Genomic DNA, 21,099 nt, shown 5'->3' with positions numbered 1-21,099 from the left:
TGCTGTTCCCAACAGTGTCTTTGACAGCTGGTATTCATCAGGAGACTCACAATTAATAAAGATGTGACATCTCTAACAGAGGACAAGCTGTCAAACACAAGTGTTAGGAATATATTCAGACCAACATCAATGAATCAGGTAGCCTATCTCTTCTTTGCAGTCAAATTCATGACACCCTGATGTGTTTTCTTTTGGTTATTTACTAGTTTGTCTTTTGTAAACACAGAGAACTATGGCAAAGTCGAGCAGGTAACAAGGGACACTTGCCATCCTCGATGGTCTCAGCCTCGGCTACATAACTACAAGAATAGGACCACTGACATCCCAACATATGATTCTGAATTGTTAACCCCTACACTGTTCATTTATGTTCAAGCCTGATGACCCAGATTCTCTTCTTACCTAACCTAACCTTACCTGCTGTGATCATTTCAGCTCAACAGGCTGCACATCGATGACCTTACATGCACTACAAGTACTCCACCATCTTTCCTCTTGACACTCCATCTGTCTACCAGAAGCCTCTCCACAGTGATGCACTGTACACATAAAGTATGTCGTACACATCAGCAGACCTTTGTTGAATAACTCACACATTTTTGAAGCTTCCATCAGTAAAAAAACATGCTACAAAAATTAAAAGGTAAAAAGAAAAAAGAAATCTTTATTTACGTCTGAAGTCTTACACTCATACATCAATATTAAAAAATAATGCAATGCATCCACAGCATGCCTAACTTAACACTCATTGTTTAAAGGTAGCCTGCACTGAAGCTATTCATTTCTTATGAGTTGATTCAAATGTCAGCCGACTCATTAATAGTCAGCATCATTGTTTAACAGCAAATAAGACGATAGTTTACTGAACATTAGCTTAGTTTACAGGCACAGACATTTTCATGCTACTTCATGCAAGATATTAAGATTAACAACTTATATTACTAGGGCATTATGTACATGTAGTCACAGTATAGCACAGAGACAGAGGATCATGTGGTGGTTAAGAGGTGTACTGGGTCCCATAGTGCAAAAGCAGCGGCTCTTTCTCTGCTTTTCCTGCAGTGAAGTTAAAAAGAATTGAGCTTTGATCGTCCGTGTTCTCGTTCTTCCAAAATACAGCATTACTGGAAGAGGCAATCTGCAAAATGACACAGCAGTCAACATCACCATGTTATTTTTAGATAAAGACACATCATTTTTTAATGGCAGCAGGAAGCCTCCTAGTGGTCAAACACACTGTGACACTTGATAAATGAATATTTAGCCCACAGCAGTTTTAATATTGCTTTTACTGACACTTGGAATTTTTAAGTTTTAATGCATTCTGTAGTTTGATCATACCTGTAGTTTGTTGTGGTGACGAGGAAGGCAGGCGATGACTATGATGAAGGTGAAAGTAGCCACAAGAATAGCAGCACATGACAGGATGAAGAACATGTGGGTGTTATCTGACGTTAACAGAAAAAAGTCACATGTTAGTGAGTTGTTGTTCTGTTGTGAAAGCTATTGTTGGCTTAAGTTATGTATTTTGAGTTTCAGTCAGATTTAAACTCCAGATAAATCAGAGCAGCAGCGAATGAATTAATCACAGTGGGCATGTGTGGACCAGTCAGGTTGGTTTCCTCTGATATGCTTGAATTCCTCCATTTTCAGTATTCGCCACTCTGTGTGTGGAACCAATGCCACTAAAGGGCACATGTTACATATTAGTTGAAACGCCTCATGACACAGCAAAGCTTCTCCCTGATGGCCCCAAAGCCTTTTATAGTGGCACTTCTACTTCTAGTATAGCTTGTACATGTCGCTTACATCACAGTGTCATTAGACATAAAGCAAGAAAACAAAACAGGGGGAAACAAAGATAATGTGGCCTTCCCTCTGTGGGACTAATGTGGACACAAACATCTCCACCCTCCATCTTCCTTTCCATACACCTCCTTTCTTTTTTCTTATGGGAGATGGACATTTGTGTGTGGGGTCACTCACTGCTTCTCCTGACATAGAGGCTAAAGGAAGTCTGTAGCTTGCTGATGTCATTGCGGACACTGATTTCCAGGCAGTGGAAGCCGGTCGAGGTGAAGGTGTGGTTTAGTCTCAGTGTGTTTTCATACAGCATGGTCAGCGTGCAGTCCTCCGTCATGTCCGGCACACAGTTAGGGAGGAAACGCCAGCACACACACATGGGAGGACTGAATACACACACACACAGAAGAGAGGTGTTTTGCTTTATAATAAAAAATATTATGCTCTCACACTACATTTCCAAAACAGGGAATGGTTCTAAATTCATAGCTTACCTTCCATCAACATGAAAAGCCAAGCTGGTTTTCTGAGACACCTGATAATCTGATGGCCCCTTCAGTTCAATGTGTTTTATGGCATCTGCAATTTAATATCAAATTATATCAGAATCAGAATCAGAATCGTGTTTATTGCCATGTAAATGAAGGGGATTCACATTACTAGGAATTTGCCTTAGTGATTGGTGCATACAAAGAACATATAATAATTAACATGAAATAAGATAAAACTAAGATAAAATTAAAGTAAATAAACTAAAGTAAGGCTAACTTGACATGGCATAACAGACATGGCATAACAGACATACAATGAACAGAACATAAAATGAGTGGCGGATGTAATGGTAAACATAGACCCTTATATGAACGATATATATGGCATATATCCAGAAAACCTCTTTATTAACCCTCTAATTTTAAGGTATAAATAGAATTTAAAATTACAAACCAAGCACTTGAACATCCATTGAGTAGTCCCCGGTGATAGGAGGTGTGTATTTAGTCACATTCACTCCTACTTTCAGCCGCAAAGTGTAGTTTCCTGATTCTGAGTAGTGATAGCGGACCACAGGCTCAGTCCCTTTGATAACTTCTCTGCATCAAACATCAGAAAGAAGAATTTTAAAGAAAGCATCCTAAAACCTCTTCACTAATTCAAATATAAGTAATCCTTGTACCCATTCCCTAAGTCCCAGGTGTAGGTGAACTTTGCTGTACTGAAGTTCTTCTGTGGATCGAAGAGCTCAAACATAGTCTCTGTGGGAACTTCTGACGCCAGCTCTCCTGTGTCTCTCACATAGGTGGCATTTCCCTCCATTTGATAGAAAACCAGCTTCCCTGCAATATTTTCTGATGAAAAGAGACCACAGAATATGTAAGGAGACCAACACATCTGTATGAAAAGTACAAATACGATCCTGGATGACATACCTAACTCTGTAAGAGGGTCTGTAGTGACTGCCACACCCAGGAGGATGAGGAGAGGAACCACCGAGATCCATGACACAAGATTTCTGTTTACAAAAGTCCCAAAGTTTAAAAACGTGTTTCTAAAATGTCTCAAATGTAGCATGATGTCTGATTTACCTGGCCATATCTGCTGGTCCTCTCACTCATGGACTTGAAATCAATAGAGATAAGTGGAAGGAGGTGGAGAGAGGAAGCAGCACCTTCTGGCATCTGGGATTCAGAGCAATGTTGATGTGAGGCTTGAAATTGTCACCATGCGTTTCAGTCATGTGGATGAGGAACAACAGGCAGCTTCTGAGCAGCAGGCTCCTGACTGGGTCACAGAAAAACAACCTAAATGCTAAAAGCAGAGGTGTTGTTAAAGTAAGTATATATAACAGTCTATGAATCCTACAGGCAGCATTGATCAGTGACTAGTGAAAGCAGGATTGTGTAGAGTAAACTTATTATTCTCTCTCCATTCATACATCCATTCATTCATAAGTACAAAAGTAGCTTTTACTACATTGAACAACTTACGTGCTGAGTTATTTTAAATAAAAACATATTTCTATTATAAAAAGATGGAAAACATACATAGAGTGTGTCAACAACAGTACATGGAGCAGATAGACCATATAAAATGTGTTAGGATGATGATGATGATGAAGGGCTTTTCAAATGCTGAGCTGTATCGCCCCCATCAGGCCATAAACATTACAACATACATTCAAGCAGTATAAAAGCAGCATTTAAAATGTCATAAACATAATAACACCTCTAGGTGCCATGATGATGGAGGATGTGGTCTTGGCTAAAATTTAATGTCAGTAATTTGCAAAATTTTAGAAATACATTTTATTGTTAGTTCTGATACAGTTTAAACAAAACATATTAGAGTGTGAAGTGATTATAACTGTCTTCATTTGGAGTCATTTAAATGTTGAGGTATTGTTTTATTTATCAAGCAGCCTTTTTATTTATTATAAATACATTCATTCTTATTGTACAGCCCTTCAGTCTAAATTATTGTGTTGTATAGCGCCCTCTTTTGGTCAATCAATTTCAACACCAGAACCCAGTGCCAAAATGCGTCATCCTTCCATAAGTTTTTTCCCCTTCGTGTTAAAGTGACCACCCCACCCACATCCCCATCCCCACCATCCCACCGGTTAATAATTTGTGTAACACCTTTCCTGACGTCACATCACCGGCCTTCCACCCACCCACCCCCCTCACGCTCCACCCTCCTAAACGCACGGGGAAGTCTCTCGGTGTCCCAGTCAGCCAGCCAGTCAGTCAGTAGTCAGTCATTGCGTCCTCCACCGGGCTGCTTTGTGTCTCTCTGCCCACATGCAAGGAGTCAGGGTGCACGCAGGGAGCAGGACCGGCCGTGGGATTAATTATTCGGATTGAGTGATCACCTGGATTACCGAAAAACAAACAAACAAACAAAAACAGTTTCATTTTGTTTAACTTTGTGTTAGTTATTTTATCATTTTGGATTTGTGGGCTGAAGGAACACCATGTCTGTCACCAGACCTCGCGCTCCGGAGGATGTGAGCAAGCTTACTGAAAGTACATTCAAGGTATGGAAACAACTTGGTATAATACATGTGCTGGTTTGGAGAGAGAATGGGGAAAGCAGCTCAGTTGGGCGAGTCAAATGAGTCTATAGTTGCATGGCTGTAAATGACACACTGATAAGAGGGTTATGGTGTTGCTGTGTTTTCATTTTGCTGGCAGTCGTCACGCTTTATGGCAGTTATTTTCCCTTTTATTACCTTTGGGTATAAGGAGCTCATTCATTTTGGTTTCACATTGAAAACAAATGAGGCAACTGAAACTTTCCACTGTTTACATGAGAAGGAAAGTCCAAAAACAAAATGCACATTTAAAAAGCACACGCCAAGCTCATCTCTCTGTTAAGAGATGTGATGAGAAGCAGATTTCTCCCAGCCTTATCAATCAACTTCATCATAGATCTAAAGTGATTGGATCAATATTGTGATTATGAGTTTGATCTTGTTTAGTCACTCTGGTTAATCAAATTTACACTGATGCCGACTGTGAGTGTATCTGAGAGCAGCGCCAGATGTGATCACGATTTAAATGACAGAAGAATATGAAAGAGTTCGTTTATGGCAGGTCAGGGGTCACTAGGTTTAGAGAGAGGGAGACGGTCTTTTAGTTTACAGCATGCCACAGTTTCAGCTGGGAGGGAGAGAAACAGAATTCAAAGAACCAGTTTCCCTGTTTTTCTCTCCTCTGCTGTTTTTTTCTTCCCTCTCATGTAAAGTCATACCTGCCTCTTCATTGTTCCATTGAGGGCGTGCCGGGGGAATACAGACAGGGAGGTGAGCAGCACTTGATTGTTGAGACATTTCAACAGAGAGAGCGATGGGGGCTGGGTGGGAGGAGGGGACACCTGTGAAGTTCATGCTCATGAGTCATGTGTGGGACTTCGCTCTTTTGACCAAGTTGCATACGTGAGGGGTCAAGTTAAAGATTGAAGGTTTTATTGTTCTCACATGGTGATATTTATAGAGCAGCACAAACACTTGCACTTGTTTTCATGTGTTTCTCTGGTCCACCCACACTAAAATAGTCACATGAGTTTTATTGTTCGTGTTAAGCCCCCAACCCCCCTCCTGATGTGATATAGATATTTGTCTGACAAACAAACTTGTGCAATGGTAATAGGTGAAACTGTTGCTTTCACTCACAGTAATGTGTTTTTCCACTCTTTGCACACCAGAATGTGATGGAGCAGTTCAACCCAGGCCTGAGGAACCTGGTCAACCTCGGGAAGAACTATGAAAAATCAGTCACAGGTAAACACAGGACAATCTGACAGTGAATATTTACTCAGCTTTAATGGCTTCAGAGCATTAACAATCTGCACCCTGGTTTTGTTTGCCTCCCCACGCAGCCATGACTCTTGCTGCAAAGGTCTACTTTGATGCGGTGTCAAAGATCGGAGAAAACGCTATTGTGTCTCCCGTCTCCAGAGAGCTTGGTGAGTTTCATGCAAGTCCAGTTTCTGCAGTCAGTGAGATACACCTGTTTAAATGTCTGAGGCTGAAAAGATGGAGCTGCTACTTCTGTTTAAAAGACAATATAAGGAAATGTGCACTGCACCAAAAAAAACAATAAATATTGCTGGTTGTTTACATGCAAACATTAGCGTTATGCCACAAATTAGCTCCTTCACCTTGGTGTCATGCAACACTGCTGCCTGGAGCTGATAAACACCTGCTGCAGTTTCAACCAGGAAAGGACCCTCACTCACCGATGCCATATGTTAGTTTATCATTTATGCAGCCTGCTATTTTCTAGAGTTTGCCTGGTAAGCTCACAGACGTCAGTGCTAAGACCATGTTGCTTTGTATGACAAACATGTTTTCCAAAAACATCCTGTCACAAATTTAAGATGCTGTTTCTATGCAGAGCTTCATTATTGAGACATATTTGACCTAAAACCATCTTCCTAAAATGTGAGTCAATTACTCAGCCATTTTGAAATAATAATAATAATCAAATCCTTTTACAGAAATACATTATTATGTACTGTCCTGCTCTGATTGAAGTGCTTCCTTGTCTCAGAGGCCACCAATGAGCAGGTTGTTTTTCATCCCTTTGTGAGTCATCTATTAGTGCAACAATTTGGAGGTGACCTTTATAAGGGGTCATAAATCTGTGCTATTATTTAAAGTGAAGTTATGAAGTAGCTATTTGCGTGCTGCTGTATTGTTCCTTAATGCTGGGAATTTACAAATTGACCCCATGTAGGCTCAGGTTGATTTGACAGAGCAGGATGGTTTAAAATAGTATAAAATAATACTCAGCCAGTTTGACTCTGGTCACTAAGAGGGAGTGAATCTTACACATCGCCTCTACTTTTATTTCAGATCTTTGCTTTCAGATGGCATTTGCGTGATTCCAAGCCATAAAAGTGACATGATTACATGTCAGACTAGAAGGAATGATTTCACGGAAGTGGCACAGTGTAAAGAGAAAAGATTATTGATTATTATTGATCTGACCAAATCATCACAGACTGCTGAATTAATCTGTAAACAAATCAACACTTGTGTATTGGCACATCTAATTCTATGGTGCAGTGTTCCACCTGTAACAGCTTCCACTTTCAAAAAAACTGGTTTATGACCAAGATGGAGTTCATCAGTTCACTTTTTTGACCGTTATAAGTACACTATCCATGTTTTTATACTATAAATAACAAAAAAAGGTACATTTGAGACATTTGGAAGATAAAACCTCTCTCACTGCAAATTAGGATCACAAATTGAGAAACTCTACCTTTCTATTTCTGTTTGTCTGGCACTAAAATGTTGAGTCAGAGACATTCCATACTGTGCTGTTGCGACATAATAATCTAGTTTGTTTGTTTAGACAAACCTGCTGGCGAACAATAGAAAGATTTTCATAATTATATTTATATAATGTGTTCCTGTGAAACTAGACCATACTAAAGTAGACTAGATGTTTTCTGTATTTTACATGTGGTAAGATGGTAGTTAAGTGACAGTTTAGTTTCTCCTTTGGTGTTGCATAGCCTACACTTTTGAAGTCTTATCTTCGTGTAAGATATTGTGTTCCACTGACCCCAATCCCAGAAAACGTTCCCACTTTCACCAAAAGGTCTCCAGAATGTCTTCAAGTTAAAATGAAGTCATTCCTTGACTACACGGAGTTGCCGACGAGACAGTGTGAAATCTCTCACTCTCTGCAGTGAGCAGAGCAGCAAACACACTGAACAAACAGAGGAGACTGTCTTCCCACCACTGATCCTCCTCATCCCCTGTTCCTCCATCTGTCTGTCCAAACTGTATGAAGACAGGGGAGCGCTGCCTTTTAGAGGATTCATGCTTATTTATCATTCCCTCTGTTTCTAACAGAACTTCCTCTAGACTCTAAGTCATTATACTTAAAAACTGCGCAAATATAAAAAAGGACAGAGCAGATATGTTGCTGTGTCGTTTTTTTCTGCAGCCGACACCTGTTAAGATTTTTTCTCTGAAGACATAGATTGTTTTTTTTCCTCCCTCCGTGAATGGCATGCTGTAAAAAAGAGCTTGCGTCACTGAGGTTGGCAGGTATTTGCAAAATGCCACCTGAGGGCCATTTTTTTGGGCACATGCTCTTCTGTCCAGCCGTTTGCCCACATTTCTCATCAGATTATTGCTGTAATGTAAAAGAAAAAGTAAAGTGTGTTAGTAATGAGGACTTTTAACCATCTGCCTGGAGGATAAATGAAGTGAAAGCCTATAACCAGTGTAAACGTTCACAGCTTGACCCACCCAATCTTATATTATCTCCTACTACTAGAAAGTGGTCAAGTGCAACTCCTGAAATTGCCCTAAATGTCATGATAAAACACCAGTGTGTCTTCTAATGTCCTTATGTCCATAGAGCATTGCTATTCACCTCTGAAGAGCAGATACTGAAGGATTGAAAATGTTACTGGGGAATGAATAGCACGAGCCCCACCCCTTCCACCCTTTCTCTGCACTGTTTGTCAAGCTGCAATCCAAATTGTTTTTTTGAAATATTGAAGCACACTGTCAGCATGAGAAAAATGGTAATGTCAGCCAGAGTGATATCCCCCCCCTCTCTCCAGAGAATGAGGATTCAGAGAGAGTGTTTACAGCTGATAGCTTTTTGGCTTTTGAAGGAAGGCATGTCTTCTGACGATGCGGTTGATGCTGTGGTTAATAAGACTTGGTGACATTTCAGATATCTGGCTTTACAGCTATTTGACACGATTGCTTTACTCTTGAGACATGACACACAGTATCATCAGTGCATTATGGCCAGTTTATCTTGTACCAGGCAGTATTCTCTCTGAGTTATACATTTGGTCTGAAAACATCCGTCCATTTTGTGACACAAACTTTGTCTTAGCAACAGTATCATTCTTTAATATCTCACAGAAGATGATGGCAATAACCAACACATGTTTATTGCAAATAGTGCACAGTGTACCTGGGTACAATGTACCTAGTATGCATCCCCAGGTTATATTAAGATATTCTTTAGCCTCACTTTGAATTAGCAGGGATGAGCTCATGCCATATTTTCACCTCAATCTCAGTGTGCCTTGGGTATTTCAGTGTCTCTTTGCGATTTGGTGGATTTAATCCAAGATAAAAAAAATCTTATCAGTGATGATGATACATTGCCAGGATCTGTTTTCCCTGCAATGGATGACAGAAGTTTTCCTAAGACACAGGAAATCCAAAAGGGGATTAAGTATGATCATGATCATGGTGACATCAGTATGATAACATGAAGGAAGTAGCTTCTCTATGGCAATCTGCTAACACATTGTCTCCCCACCTGTTCTGGAATGTGTGTAATTAAGAAACAATTCTCTCCTGACTCATATAGGAGGCGGCTAAGACATTGTAAACCTGCATGGCCAAGCCCCAGTGATGCATCTCAATGATGCTATGTCTGTTGCATGACCCATGACGAGGAGCTAGCTGATAACAGAGAACCTTCATCATTAACATGGAGAAATAAAGAGAATAGTTCACCTCATGGTGTACAGCTTTCTTATCTGAGACCGAACTGGCAGGGTTTGTGTTGGCACAGGGCATTTCCATCTCGTAAAAAAACCTGTCACCTGTTCAGAATGTCAAAGGCGTTGCTTATCCTTCATTTAGGGTGGGGCAAGACAAAGACACAAACTTTATATTTCAGTGTTGTTACACCACATTGTAAGCTTTGGAATTTAGATTTAAGATGAGCTGGTTGGGTGAAAAGTGAAATGAAGATGAGTCAAATGTAGGTTGTTTTTATAAACATGTTAATGTTATTTTTAAAATGCTAAAAGGAGATTAGATTAGATTATCATGGCACTCAAAACTCTTAAAAGGAAACAAACCACTTGCAACAGACAGAGATAGAAGATAAGATAAACTGAGAAAAAGCTGTTCTAAGGTGATGAATATAAATATCAAGACTGTGAAGCACATGAAGAAGTTCACTCTTCAGATGTTCATGTGACGGATTCATGCACATTGTGATGAGTTTAGGCTTTCACACCTTGTTCACCCCAAAGGTGAAACCTGCAAGTGTACAATGGCCCCTTTGAACCCCCTCCCTCTCCTGGCCTTTCTCAGCCTCCCCCCAGCCCCATCCACCCCATCCACCCCTGCCATCCCATGCAGTCTGTTGTCGAGGCTGTACAAACAGCTCAACGTCCACTGCCACCCCCACATGGCAACACAAAGGCAGCCATTTACCAGTACGTTCTGGTGACCTTCAGAGGGCAATGTTGTTGTAGCTGGATGCTGCCTGTGGGATCATAGGAGTACAGCTCTGTATCAGTGGGTCATTACATGTGAGTGTGGAGGAATGTCAGGTGTTGTATGTGTTGAAGTGGAACACGCTTACCCGAAAAATTCCATTAAACGTACTCTTTTCCCTCACATTGGCATACAACCAGATAAAAAAAACTCTGTTTCACCACAACATTGTGTCCTATAGTAAACCTTGAGTCTAGATTTCACCCCATTGTGATCGAGGTTGCACTATAAACTGCTTAGCTATGACTGTCCACTTCTGTTTACAGTATTGACTCACTCCCATTGTTTCATGTCATATGCTGCTCTGCCCATGCTGTTGCCAGTCTGTGAATGGAGACTGTTCTGTATCTGACTGCACAATACTAGAACGTTTCATAGAGATTACATATTGACAGCTGTTCAAATATTGAAAGAAGATAAGTCATCTGTAAAATATGGGCTGTAAAGATGTAAAGAGATGAAAAACATGTTTATGAAGGAAGCAGGAAAAATATTTCATCTCTGTTTATTTAAATAGTCTTTGTCACCATAAAGGAAAAAAAACTGGGAATTACATCATTGCATTTTTTTGTTAGAGTTTCTATGGTGTCATTTCTGAAATAATAAAAGGTGACCTACGTGTTTTACTAGGTGTGGTTCTAATGGAGATTGCCGAAGCTCAAAAGAAGGTCCATAATGAACTGGAAGAGAATGTAAGTAAAGAAAATGATCATCTAATTTATTGGTGGACCCTGTTATCACATGAAATCCTTTCACAACAAATAGTATAATAAAAGTATAATGTAATGACCCCTTTCAAAACATTTACTCAGATGTATAGCATAATGGATTGGTCTTTGCAAACGGAAACAATGTCTTATAAAGGTGGGCACTCTAACATATTTAGAGCCATGCTTGATTATTAATATGTATCCGGGATGATTAGATCACCCAAGTTGAATGTTAATCTCTGGTATAAACAGAGCCACAGGCTCATCAAGTCAGAAAATATTAGGAGATATATATATATAAATATATATATATTCTTCTCTGGACTTTGAATCAACATCCTGGTCCCTCTTTCCCTCTCACCTGCGCCTCTGAATCAGAAGAATTTTTTAAAAAAGCAGCAAACTGGACATGTGGGTTGTAAAAAAGAGGCTTTCCGGTGTTGCAATTATGTCATTAAAATCATTTTCTGCAGCGATGGATCACCCACTGAGCCTCTAGGACTGAGTAATTATCATTCTTAGAACTACTTTTTGGCCCTTAGCACTCAGCTTATCTCAACATAATAGACAGAGATTGGCCATTTGTAATGCTTTCTCCTCTGGACGTGTAACCTCTACAACCTTTTGAGCTCATTCCTTTCATTAAAATTGTCGTAACAAAAGGTGAAAGATAAGTTTGAGAAAAGTTGAAAAGTTAGAGAATCGTTCCTGAACCTGCTGCTTCGGGGTGAAATGCTCCAAATGCCTGGTGACAAGTCGTAAATTGAAGTCAAGTGTCACCATTTTGACAGAGAATGGAGGAAAAAAGCTCAACTTGCAAATGTGCAATGTACTTGAACAGCGATCTTTCCATTTGACTGCCCTGGCCTGATTGTAATTTATTTGCAAAAGGCGAAAGTTGTAAATCTTTAACCTTAACAAGCTGATAAGACGTCCCTCGTGGGTGGAATCTCATTCTCTCAGAAATGCATTATCATGCATTCCACCGGGTCTCTTCTATGTAACCATAAGAGTTATGTGACTGAACTGTACCCTGTGTTTGTATGCATATGTTGCAATGACTGTTTTCTTTTCTCTGCAGTTCAAGTGGTTCCACAGAGATATTATTGTAGATTTGGAAAAGAAGACAGAAATGGATGTTAAATACATGAATGTAAGTGTCACCTGTATCTATCATACACCCCCATCCTCATCCTCTCTATACTTCTACATCTTCCTATGCAAATATATTATGCAAATATATGTCAGTAATGAACTTGCACACTGATACTGATAGCAAGTTAGTCGATATCGGGCTGATATACTTGCCCTGCCAGCCACAGCCTTTAACTCTTTACAGTCTGTTCAACTCTGTAACACCATATTGATCATAACTATAATTAGGCAGACTTTATGCAATGACTTGCTGCTAGCCTCGTTTAGAAATACTAGCAGAGTTGCTAACAACACAGCACCTACTCCACTGCATGCTGTTGTCTTTTGTCGATATTACTCTGGTTGTTGTATGTAGCTGGTGCACTGCTGCCTCCAAAAACACCATGTGATTAATCTTTGGTGTTATACTTTCTAGATCATGTTCAGATGAATGCTAATAGTGTGATCTGAAAATGTCCATTTGTGATCACAGTATTGTGAGGCAATCTTCCCCTCCTTTGTCTCATGTGTCTCCCATGTCAAATGTCTGTCTGCAGGCCACCTTCAAGCGCTATCAGTCAGAGCACAAGTTGAAGCAGGACTCACTGGATCGCTCTCAGACAGACCTGAAAAAGCTCAGGAGGAAAAGCCAGGGAAAGCACTCATCCAAGTACGAGATCAAAGAGAACGAGGTGAGACTCCACAAGTGTGTGCTGGCAGAAGGCTTTTTCAGGCATGGTGTTGCTGAACGCCTGTGCCCTGATGACAAGCATGCTGTTTATGTGACCAGGTGGAGAGATAGTGGATGGGCGAGATGGTTTTCATGATATTCACATACCAATGTGAAGACAAGTGTGTGGAGGTAGTGCTTTGCTTGTGAGACAGGACGGAAATTCCAGAGTTGGGTTTGAATATTACATAAGGGCATCACTGATGACAGACGAAGGAACTCCCTCAAATGACTTCTGTTATTTACAGTATACATTAAAGTGCTGACATTGACACACTTCAGTAGGTTTACCCTGCACAGTTCCGTAGCTCTGTGTATATTGGTTGAAGTGTGAGCTACATACCAACAAGCAGTCTTAACATCTCGAACAGTAATTCACTGTGTAAATCAATTTGGTGACAGTGACGGAGGAACTGCACAGTCTGAGTAATCCTCCTTTCTGTCTTTTTTTTTTAATTTATTGACTCCTTTAATGGTCTCTCTTTGATGATGGATGGGGGTGTAAGCCTGGCTTGTTTTGAATTACATCAAGCCTTTATTTGAACAGTCAAGAAGTGATTGGGGCTTGTAAATTGGATGTAGACTTCTCTTTAAGAATCACTCTCCCCCCCTTCATTTGTCTTTGCACTTGAATGGCACATTTTAAAAGGCACTCGTACAATAAGTCTTCTTATCTGGGTGGAGCTTGATAGCCTGATCCTGTTTCTCGAGCCGAGCTGAAACTGGGCCCCTCCTTTCCTTAGAATTGACTTTTTCATTATCTGATAAAAATGACACCAGTGAAAAGGCCCAGCTTTTTAATAATCATGTGTGAGCTGCCGATGATGAGCACAGTCCAGCTCTTGCCAAGAGTTTGGCTGATTGTTTGCAGTGAAAATAGGAAATGAAGAGCCTTGATTCAGCGTCTTACAGAGAGACAGACAGACAGAGAGTGTGAGACCAAGCAGTAAGAGGAGGGTCTTTGACAGAGCCCTTAGAGACAGGCTGCTTTACCGTCACCATGACAACCGGGGGAAAATGAGAGAGATAGGGGGAGTGGGTGTAGAATAAAGAGATGTAGAGAAGGTTGAGATGTCATTTTACAGAGTTTGCTGTGTCTTATGTCAGGTCCGCTCAGCCCTCTGCGAAGTATGAATCACTCTTTAGGGTGTGCCTCTCAGTATACAGATGTAGTCGCCCACCAAGCTAACACTGATCAAAGATCAGCAGGAGACTTAAAGAAACTTGTAACTAAGTGCAGAGACTTTAATTACTAAGCTCATTAGCACCTTGATTTGTGAGTCTGACCTGAACATTAAATCATGGCAGCTGTGTTGGCTTTTATGCACAGGGGATCAGAAATGCATTAATACAATGTATCACCTATTGCTGTTATTAACCCCATTTTGTGACTCCTCTGACCCCATCCGCAGTTCATGGAGACCATCTCATCCCGCCAGATGGACATGCAGAAGTTCATTGCTGATGGCTGCAAAGAGGCCTTGCTGGAAGAAAAGAGGCGCTTCTGTTTCCTGGCAGACAAGCACTGCATGTTCTCCTACCAAATCAGCAACTTCTACGAGAAAGTAAGCAAAGGACAGAGACGAACATCCTGCACAGCCAGATCACACAACCATTACCACCACCCACCAATCTGGATTGTTTAACACCCACTCTCTCCAATTCTGTGGTGTTCACAGGCCAAAGAGATGCTGGCTGTGAAGCTGCCCACCTGGCAGGAAAAGTGCAGCGACATCACCCAGGTGCCGGACACAGTGGCAACCATGATAGAGGGACTGTCCAGCACTCCGGAACAATCTCCGATGGTTGAACGCTACAACAGGGTGAGTTTAATGGAAAAATGTTTGTTTTATCCTCTCGTATGTTACATGAGATTAAGATGTCATTTCAACAAGGCCTGTTGAGGTGCTTCAGATAACAGCTGTGCATTGACTGGTGCACTAAAGACAGTGTTGTATCTTGTATTGTTTATCTTGCCTTAAGTGCTGATATCTATTGTATCAGATGAAGGGTGTTGTGTAAAGTAAGATATCATTATCTGTCCATCAGCCATTGGAAGCCTTGCATGTGTTGTTGTTGTCAGTCTGTGCTAAAGCTGTTTATTGCTCTGCAAGAGGAAGACAATATGCTTTTAATTACAGTAATGACAGTTTAAAATCTGATAGGGACTTTGTACTTGCATGAGATCATCAGGGAAAAAAAAGGTTGTTGAGATAGAACATTGCCAGCTCATGGTGCTAATCATATTCTCTGTTATGTGTACAGAACAACATGGAGTCCATGGTGCCTCCTCCAGCACCCCAACTAAAGGCTCAGATCAGTCCACTAGCAAACATGTTCAACCCAGAGCCCAGATCTCCACTTACCTCCTCTTCAGATCACAACTCAGGTAAAAATGGCTCAGCTCAAGTACATATATATACATACGCGCCTCCCAGATGTGGCATCTTCAGTTGCCGAGAACAAGTTCAGACCTAGATCCCATTGCAGTCAAACAGGAGCACTGAGTTGGATTTTGAAGGAATAGTCTTTTTGTGGCTTTCAGATCAGGGCAGCCTCGGAGATGGAAATCTGTCCAGGTCAACGTCTCAGTCGTCAGGTCTTAACGTGGGCAGGAAGTCAAGGGTTCGGACCATTTTCCCCCACACGGCGGGTAATAACGACACGCTTCTGAGCTTTGATGATGGCGACGTTATCACTCTGCTGATCCAGGAGGAGAAGGACGGCTGGCTGTACGGGGAGCTGGAGAAGACGCGGCAGTGAGTCTCACAAAAACGTTCATTTTGCTAAGAAAGAAATTTATTGTAGAATCTCTCCCTTGATTCAAATTTTATCTGAATACAACAGCTGGCACACCCACTGGGGGAATTGTACTTTCATTCTAACAAATATGCAGTAGCACTGACACGCAGGCATTTTTCACATAGCTCAGGTGGCAGTACTAGTTTCTGCTTTGTGTCATTTAATGTCTTGCTGTGCTAATACATCATGCCTAGAAACACAGAGCTATGCCAGGTATGTTCAACACGACAGTCATAAAGCTCTCTCTCAGTCCCAGTCAACACACACTAGAAATCCAGGTGCACACACACACACACTAATGAGAGACATCCGGTTGTTTACATGTCACTCTATAAAGAACAAATTATGCTCAACAACACATGATGATGAGTGAGGAGTATTAATATGTTTGAAGCAGTACAGGTGAAAGCAGCTGTAAGAAGAGCTTTGTTGTTTGATATTTTCCTACACAAACACCGCATGTGTGTCTTGTTTGCTCAAATGTTCACGTTCAACAAAACTGTATTCATAACGCTGCAGCAGCATAAATTTACTCTTACTCTAAATTCTGCTCCTTGCTGCACTAATTAGGACTCATAATGCAGAATTACCCAGTGCTTGTTTGAGTTTAACATATTTTTTCATCCCCACTTTGAAAGAAATTAATGCAAGCCTTATCTGCTCACAACATGTCTCATTAAGTGGCCTTTTGAATCAAAGTGGTTTTAATGCAGTCTATGGTGGTGGGGTTTTTTTCCAAGAAAAGGACATGTTGGGATAAATGACAGTACATTCTGTTTCTTAGCAACAAATCCAGTGCATCGGTCTGATCAACCTTTGGAGAACAACATCGTGTGTTTTGTCTGATGTGTGTGTGTGTGTGTGTGTGTGTATTCTCAGCCCTTAAAAAACAGATCAGGTGGAATGTTGTTTCTTATATTGTGTGTGTGTGTATGTTATCAGGCGAGGCTGGTTTCCCTCATCCTACTGCAGACCTTGCACTGAGCCAGTGATAGCAAACAGGTAAGTGAGTGTATGTGTATGTATGTATATATATATGTGTATATATATACATAACAGAAACACAGGGATGAATTAATTTCATGGATGCTGTCTGGTAGCTAAAGCTTAATGTGTCTGACAGCAGTGATCTGGGCACGCCTGTGCGTAGTCTGAGTGTGGTCAGCCTTCCAGAGCAGGAGGAGGAGGAGGAGGAGCCAGTGTTGCTGCCACCGCCAGACTACAGTGACGACACCCACTCTAGCCCAGTGGTTCACACAACGCCTTCACCACAAAACACGGTCAGTACCGAGACATCGGTGCACTAAACCTCCTTTCTTCTATTGGATTTGTTCAAGTGGACTATCTTCTGTCTTTTGACCTCTTGGTTGGATGGTTTTCACCTCTTGGTGAAAGAGAGAGTGCTGTTTTACATCTTTGACCGTTTTTTAACACAAAAATGAGCCGTTAAGAACACATAGACCTATATCATGTGCTTTAAAATAGAGTTTTGGCCATTTAGCATAACATAGCAAACTTTTAATGGCTCAACAAACTAATACAATAACAGGGATTTTAACCTGTTTTCAAGCGAATAGTCACAAAGTATTGCTGAGGGTGATGTTGCTCTAAATTAATAATTTAACAAACACACACCTGCTTATTGATGAAACTAGTGATTGACACCATATATCTTTACTGAGGTTGATCAAATTAGAAGTAATGCAACCAGTGTAGTCGCCCCCTGCTGGCCATCAGAAAGAATGCACATTTAAATTACTAATACGTTCGCTTCACTTATTTCTAAGAGATGGCCACTTATATTATAAAAATTCATCATGCTTAAATTATTTCTTTCATGTCTAATATACAGTGTTACACCCTCTCCCACCTGCTTGTCCATAGAATGTATTTTTAGCTTCAGCATTGTTAGAAATGTCACCAGGTTGACAATGAGGTTTCATTATTTCTGGAACAGAACCCGGAAGTTCTGGTTTTATTTTAAACCACAAACATCAGTCGCTATGAGGCTGATGTTTGTGGTTTAAAATAAAACCAGACTGCTATTGTAAAAGCTGATATTTTCTAGCACATGCACCTACTTCCTGGTGGGGCTGGTGTGCTGGTTTAAGACTTGTACTGCATGTTCTTGAAATGGTCGTCCTGAGTGAGCAGAGTCGTCACACACGCTCCACGCCCATGCCACACAATACCACACCACAGGTTGAACTTTAAGTCTGACAAATCATGTCTTATCAGCGTCTCCTTGATGCACAGTCATTGCCTCCACACCCTTAAGTCTGAGCAGAAACACACCCTCTGTTACATTAACCAGTTCAAGGAAATAAACTTTGTCTATATTATTATTATTGTGTTCTCTGATATATACCATATCAAAGAACACAACAGGAAAAATAAAAAAAAGACATGTGAGAAATGTTCCCAACCAGGTTTTGCCAGGTTTATTTGGAAAATAAAAAGAATGGAGGAAAATGAAAGTGTTACAGAGAGAGAGGTGTAAAGGATGAGGAAGAGGCACAATTTCATTTTGTGGTTGCAGTGTGTCAGCTGATTGAAATGAACTAGTATCTGTCCAGCCAGCAGACAAGCCCAGGCACACTCCTTTCACCTTACCTCTGCCTGTTCTGCACTGTCTGTACTGTCCTCTGTATCTGCTGCCTCAGGGTTTCCACATGCATTAAATAAAGTCAGGGATAAACCTCCTATCACAAGCAGCACACCGTGGAGGAAAACTACACTGATGCCACTTTATATAAAGTCTTTTTTCTTCTCCGTTTTCAGCCTTTTAGTCAGAAACAGACAGAAAGGCTGACTTTCCTCTGGCTTGTAGGTTTTGCCTGTGGGGCAAAGGTAAACCTTGTCACCATTGCTCAGTGGATTTTAGTTCCCTCAGTTCAGCCTCTCAGGCAGCATTGAAAAGGTTTTGTGGAAAACACAACATTTAAGACATTGGAGTCACTGTGTATCACTAAAGACAGATTATAATAACTAATTCTATGTGTCATTGCTGTTGGTTGAGAGGCCTGTGAGGTCTGATGTAGAAATCCATGTTTCAAAACACTACTGTGGCTGCATGTTTGGTGACATTTGGATGCTGTCTGCCCTCTAGTGGACTGTCTCGTGTACTGACAAACAATCACCCTCAGATAATCTCCAGTAAAAGAAATAATGACAAATCTAAGTACATGTACCTAAAAACTGTTTGAATGTGCTGCTAAATAGTAAAAACACAAACTTTAAACATGGAGTTCCTTTGACATATTTTTAAAATGATGTAGCACCCCTAAACAGCCTTATACAGGAATAAGTGCAGCTCAGGTATTTATCATCCGCATGCTCACTTGGTTTTCTGATGGTGATAAGATTTTCATCGTCGCAGAGAAGGAAAAAAAGGAGGTGTGTGTGTCTCTCACCAGCCTTTCTAGATTGTCAAGATTCCAGCCTCAGTGAAGTGTAACGTTGCAACAAAGCTACATGTCAGATCAGGAAGGAGGGGGGAACTGTTGATGAAAAATCTTATCAAACCAGTCGGGCCACTATGAACTTTGTTCACAGCTGGAGGGCGGTTTTGGTGACTGGTGGGGTGTGTTGTGTGTTATTCCTCTTTGTCCAATAGATCTTTATGGGCCTTTTCTTCTTGTGTTTTTGACTACAGGTTTCTTTAGTTAATGGGACTGCAAAGGCTCCTTTTCTAGGGTGAGTGAACCTAACACAACTAACAGAATCTCACAAAATTCTGCAGCTGATTAAAAACAGGTTAACAGTGTTGGATTTTATGTTACATCCTTTGTTTTTTATTTTTTCCCTCCACAGAGGAGGGAATCCATTTGCCACAGTGAAGCTGAGGCCAACGGTCACCAATGACAGATCAGCACCAATCATTTAACAGACAACAGGAGGAGTGATTTCACCGCTGTTATGCCTTCAGGGGAGTCATACATCATGTAACCCCTGCCACACACTGAATGTCTCCCCCCCAACATGACCAGCCTGCATGCTAGTCTCTCTCAGTAACAGTCCGCTCCATTAAAGACACCCAGCATTACCATCAGTGTGTGTTTCATGTTGCCACAAAAGGGAAACATTGCACAATGTGCATATAGAGAAACAGGGACTATAAAAAAAGCTTTGTGTAGCATACAAAAGAAAATGTTTGTGTTAGAGTAATGGTACACTCCAAAATGAAAGTTTAGGCTTTGTAGAATTCCCACTGTGTCATTTTAAAGCTGTAATTACTTTCATAAATACACATTATTAGCTGTAGCTGCTTGACAGTAAAAGCCTCCACATAGTTTGCAGTGTCAGTGTTTAATGGCGTCCTGTAAAGGCAGTTATCAAAGACATAAAATTGTGCTGGTGCATCATTTCCTGTTTGTGATAAAGAAGTTATCTTACACTGTATCAAAGAAAATAAATCTAAAAGTCAAACTTCTGACCTGCCAATAAGAAATCCTACATCTTGTTTTTGGAGTGAAGTGTCCCTTTGTAAGAATGCTTTACGTTCTGGTATGCTAAATGAGCGAGGCCTGATACTGATGAAGCAGACCAGCACACGGGCTGTCTTCCTGACTTGCCAAACAAAAACTACTTGTTTTTATTATAATTATTTTTGTCTTTTTCGGAGGCATAAAGTTGTAAGAATGAAGGGAGAGTGACGTGTTGGGACCTTTGAACCTTTGGACCATTGAAGGCGAAACAGTATGTCACTGTTTTAAAGGAGAAGGCTGTATTTATATAGTCACTTTTTATTGGATATTTAAATAAATATGTACACATTAGTCGCCCCTTTTGAACACCCATTGTGCTCATTCTGAGCCATGAATCTCACGCTGATTTCGATTTCACTGCTGGTTTGTATTGTAAATGGGTAACATGACCTTTGATGAAGGGAATTATTTCACTCCTCATGGTTTCACTGTTGTATGTAGATTCTGTGCACAACACAGTTTATGCAAAATTAAAGACCTATTTTACTGGTAGATATTTGAATTATATGTGAATAAAGTGGCTTATTGTTTGAAAGTATTAACTATTTTGTGAGGAAAAATGACTTTTTTTGCTAAGTTTTTGCTTTACTGGATGGTGAGGAGCTGATTTATGAAACAGTTTATTAATTCACTGATGTAAGTGAACCCATC

At 40.6% G+C, this 21,099-nt stretch overlaps 2 protein-coding genes across 3 annotated transcripts; one reads left to right on the top strand and one right to left on the bottom strand.

Moving 5' to 3' along the window:
* Positions 1–925: 925 nt before the first annotated feature.
* On the bottom strand, positions 926–3,481 carry tmem130 (transmembrane protein 130). The gene is made up of 8 exons (XM_028431792.1): positions 3,387–3,481; positions 3,231–3,313; positions 2,978–3,149; positions 2,749–2,894; positions 2,298–2,382; positions 1,987–2,189; positions 1,342–1,448; positions 926–1,138 (listed from the first exon to the last, which is right to left on the bottom strand). Exons 1-8 carry the CDS (start codon positions 3,392–3,394, stop codon positions 1,001–1,003), a joined length of 942 nt encoding a protein of 313 aa, XP_028287593.1. The 5' UTR covers positions 3,395–3,481; the 3' UTR covers positions 926–1,000.
* Positions 3,482–4,541: 1,060 nt separating this feature from the next.
* baiap2l1a (BAR/IMD domain containing adaptor protein 2 like 1a) lies at positions 4,542–20,990 on the top strand. 2 transcript variants are annotated; one of them, XM_028431249.1, is made up of 14 exons: positions 4,542–4,837; positions 6,007–6,082; positions 6,181–6,267; positions 11,216–11,277; positions 12,377–12,448; positions 12,987–13,121; positions 14,572–14,724; positions 14,839–14,982; positions 15,425–15,548; positions 15,705–15,918; positions 16,904–16,963; positions 17,088–17,241; positions 19,617–19,657; positions 19,775–20,990. In XM_028431249.1, the coding sequence occupies exons 1-14, from the start codon at positions 4,775–4,777 to the stop codon at positions 19,845–19,847; spliced, it is 1,458 nt and encodes a 485-aa protein (XP_028287050.1). In that variant the 5' UTR covers positions 4,542–4,774; the 3' UTR covers positions 19,848–20,990. The 2 variants fall into 2 exon arrangements, with proteins under 2 accessions (XP_028287050.1, XP_028287049.1); XM_028431248.1 differs by having other exon boundaries at positions 17,085–17,241.
* Positions 20,991–21,099: the final 109 nt, after the last annotated feature.

Source organism: Parambassis ranga, chromosome 19 (assembly GCF_900634625.1).
Source record: "Parambassis ranga chromosome 19, fParRan2.1, whole genome shotgun sequence".
Classification (NCBI taxonomy): domain Eukaryota; kingdom Metazoa; phylum Chordata; class Actinopteri; family Ambassidae; genus Parambassis; species Parambassis ranga.
The sequence above is the reverse complement of the archived record's forward strand: the minus strand, read 5'-3'. Positions and strand labels throughout refer to the sequence as shown.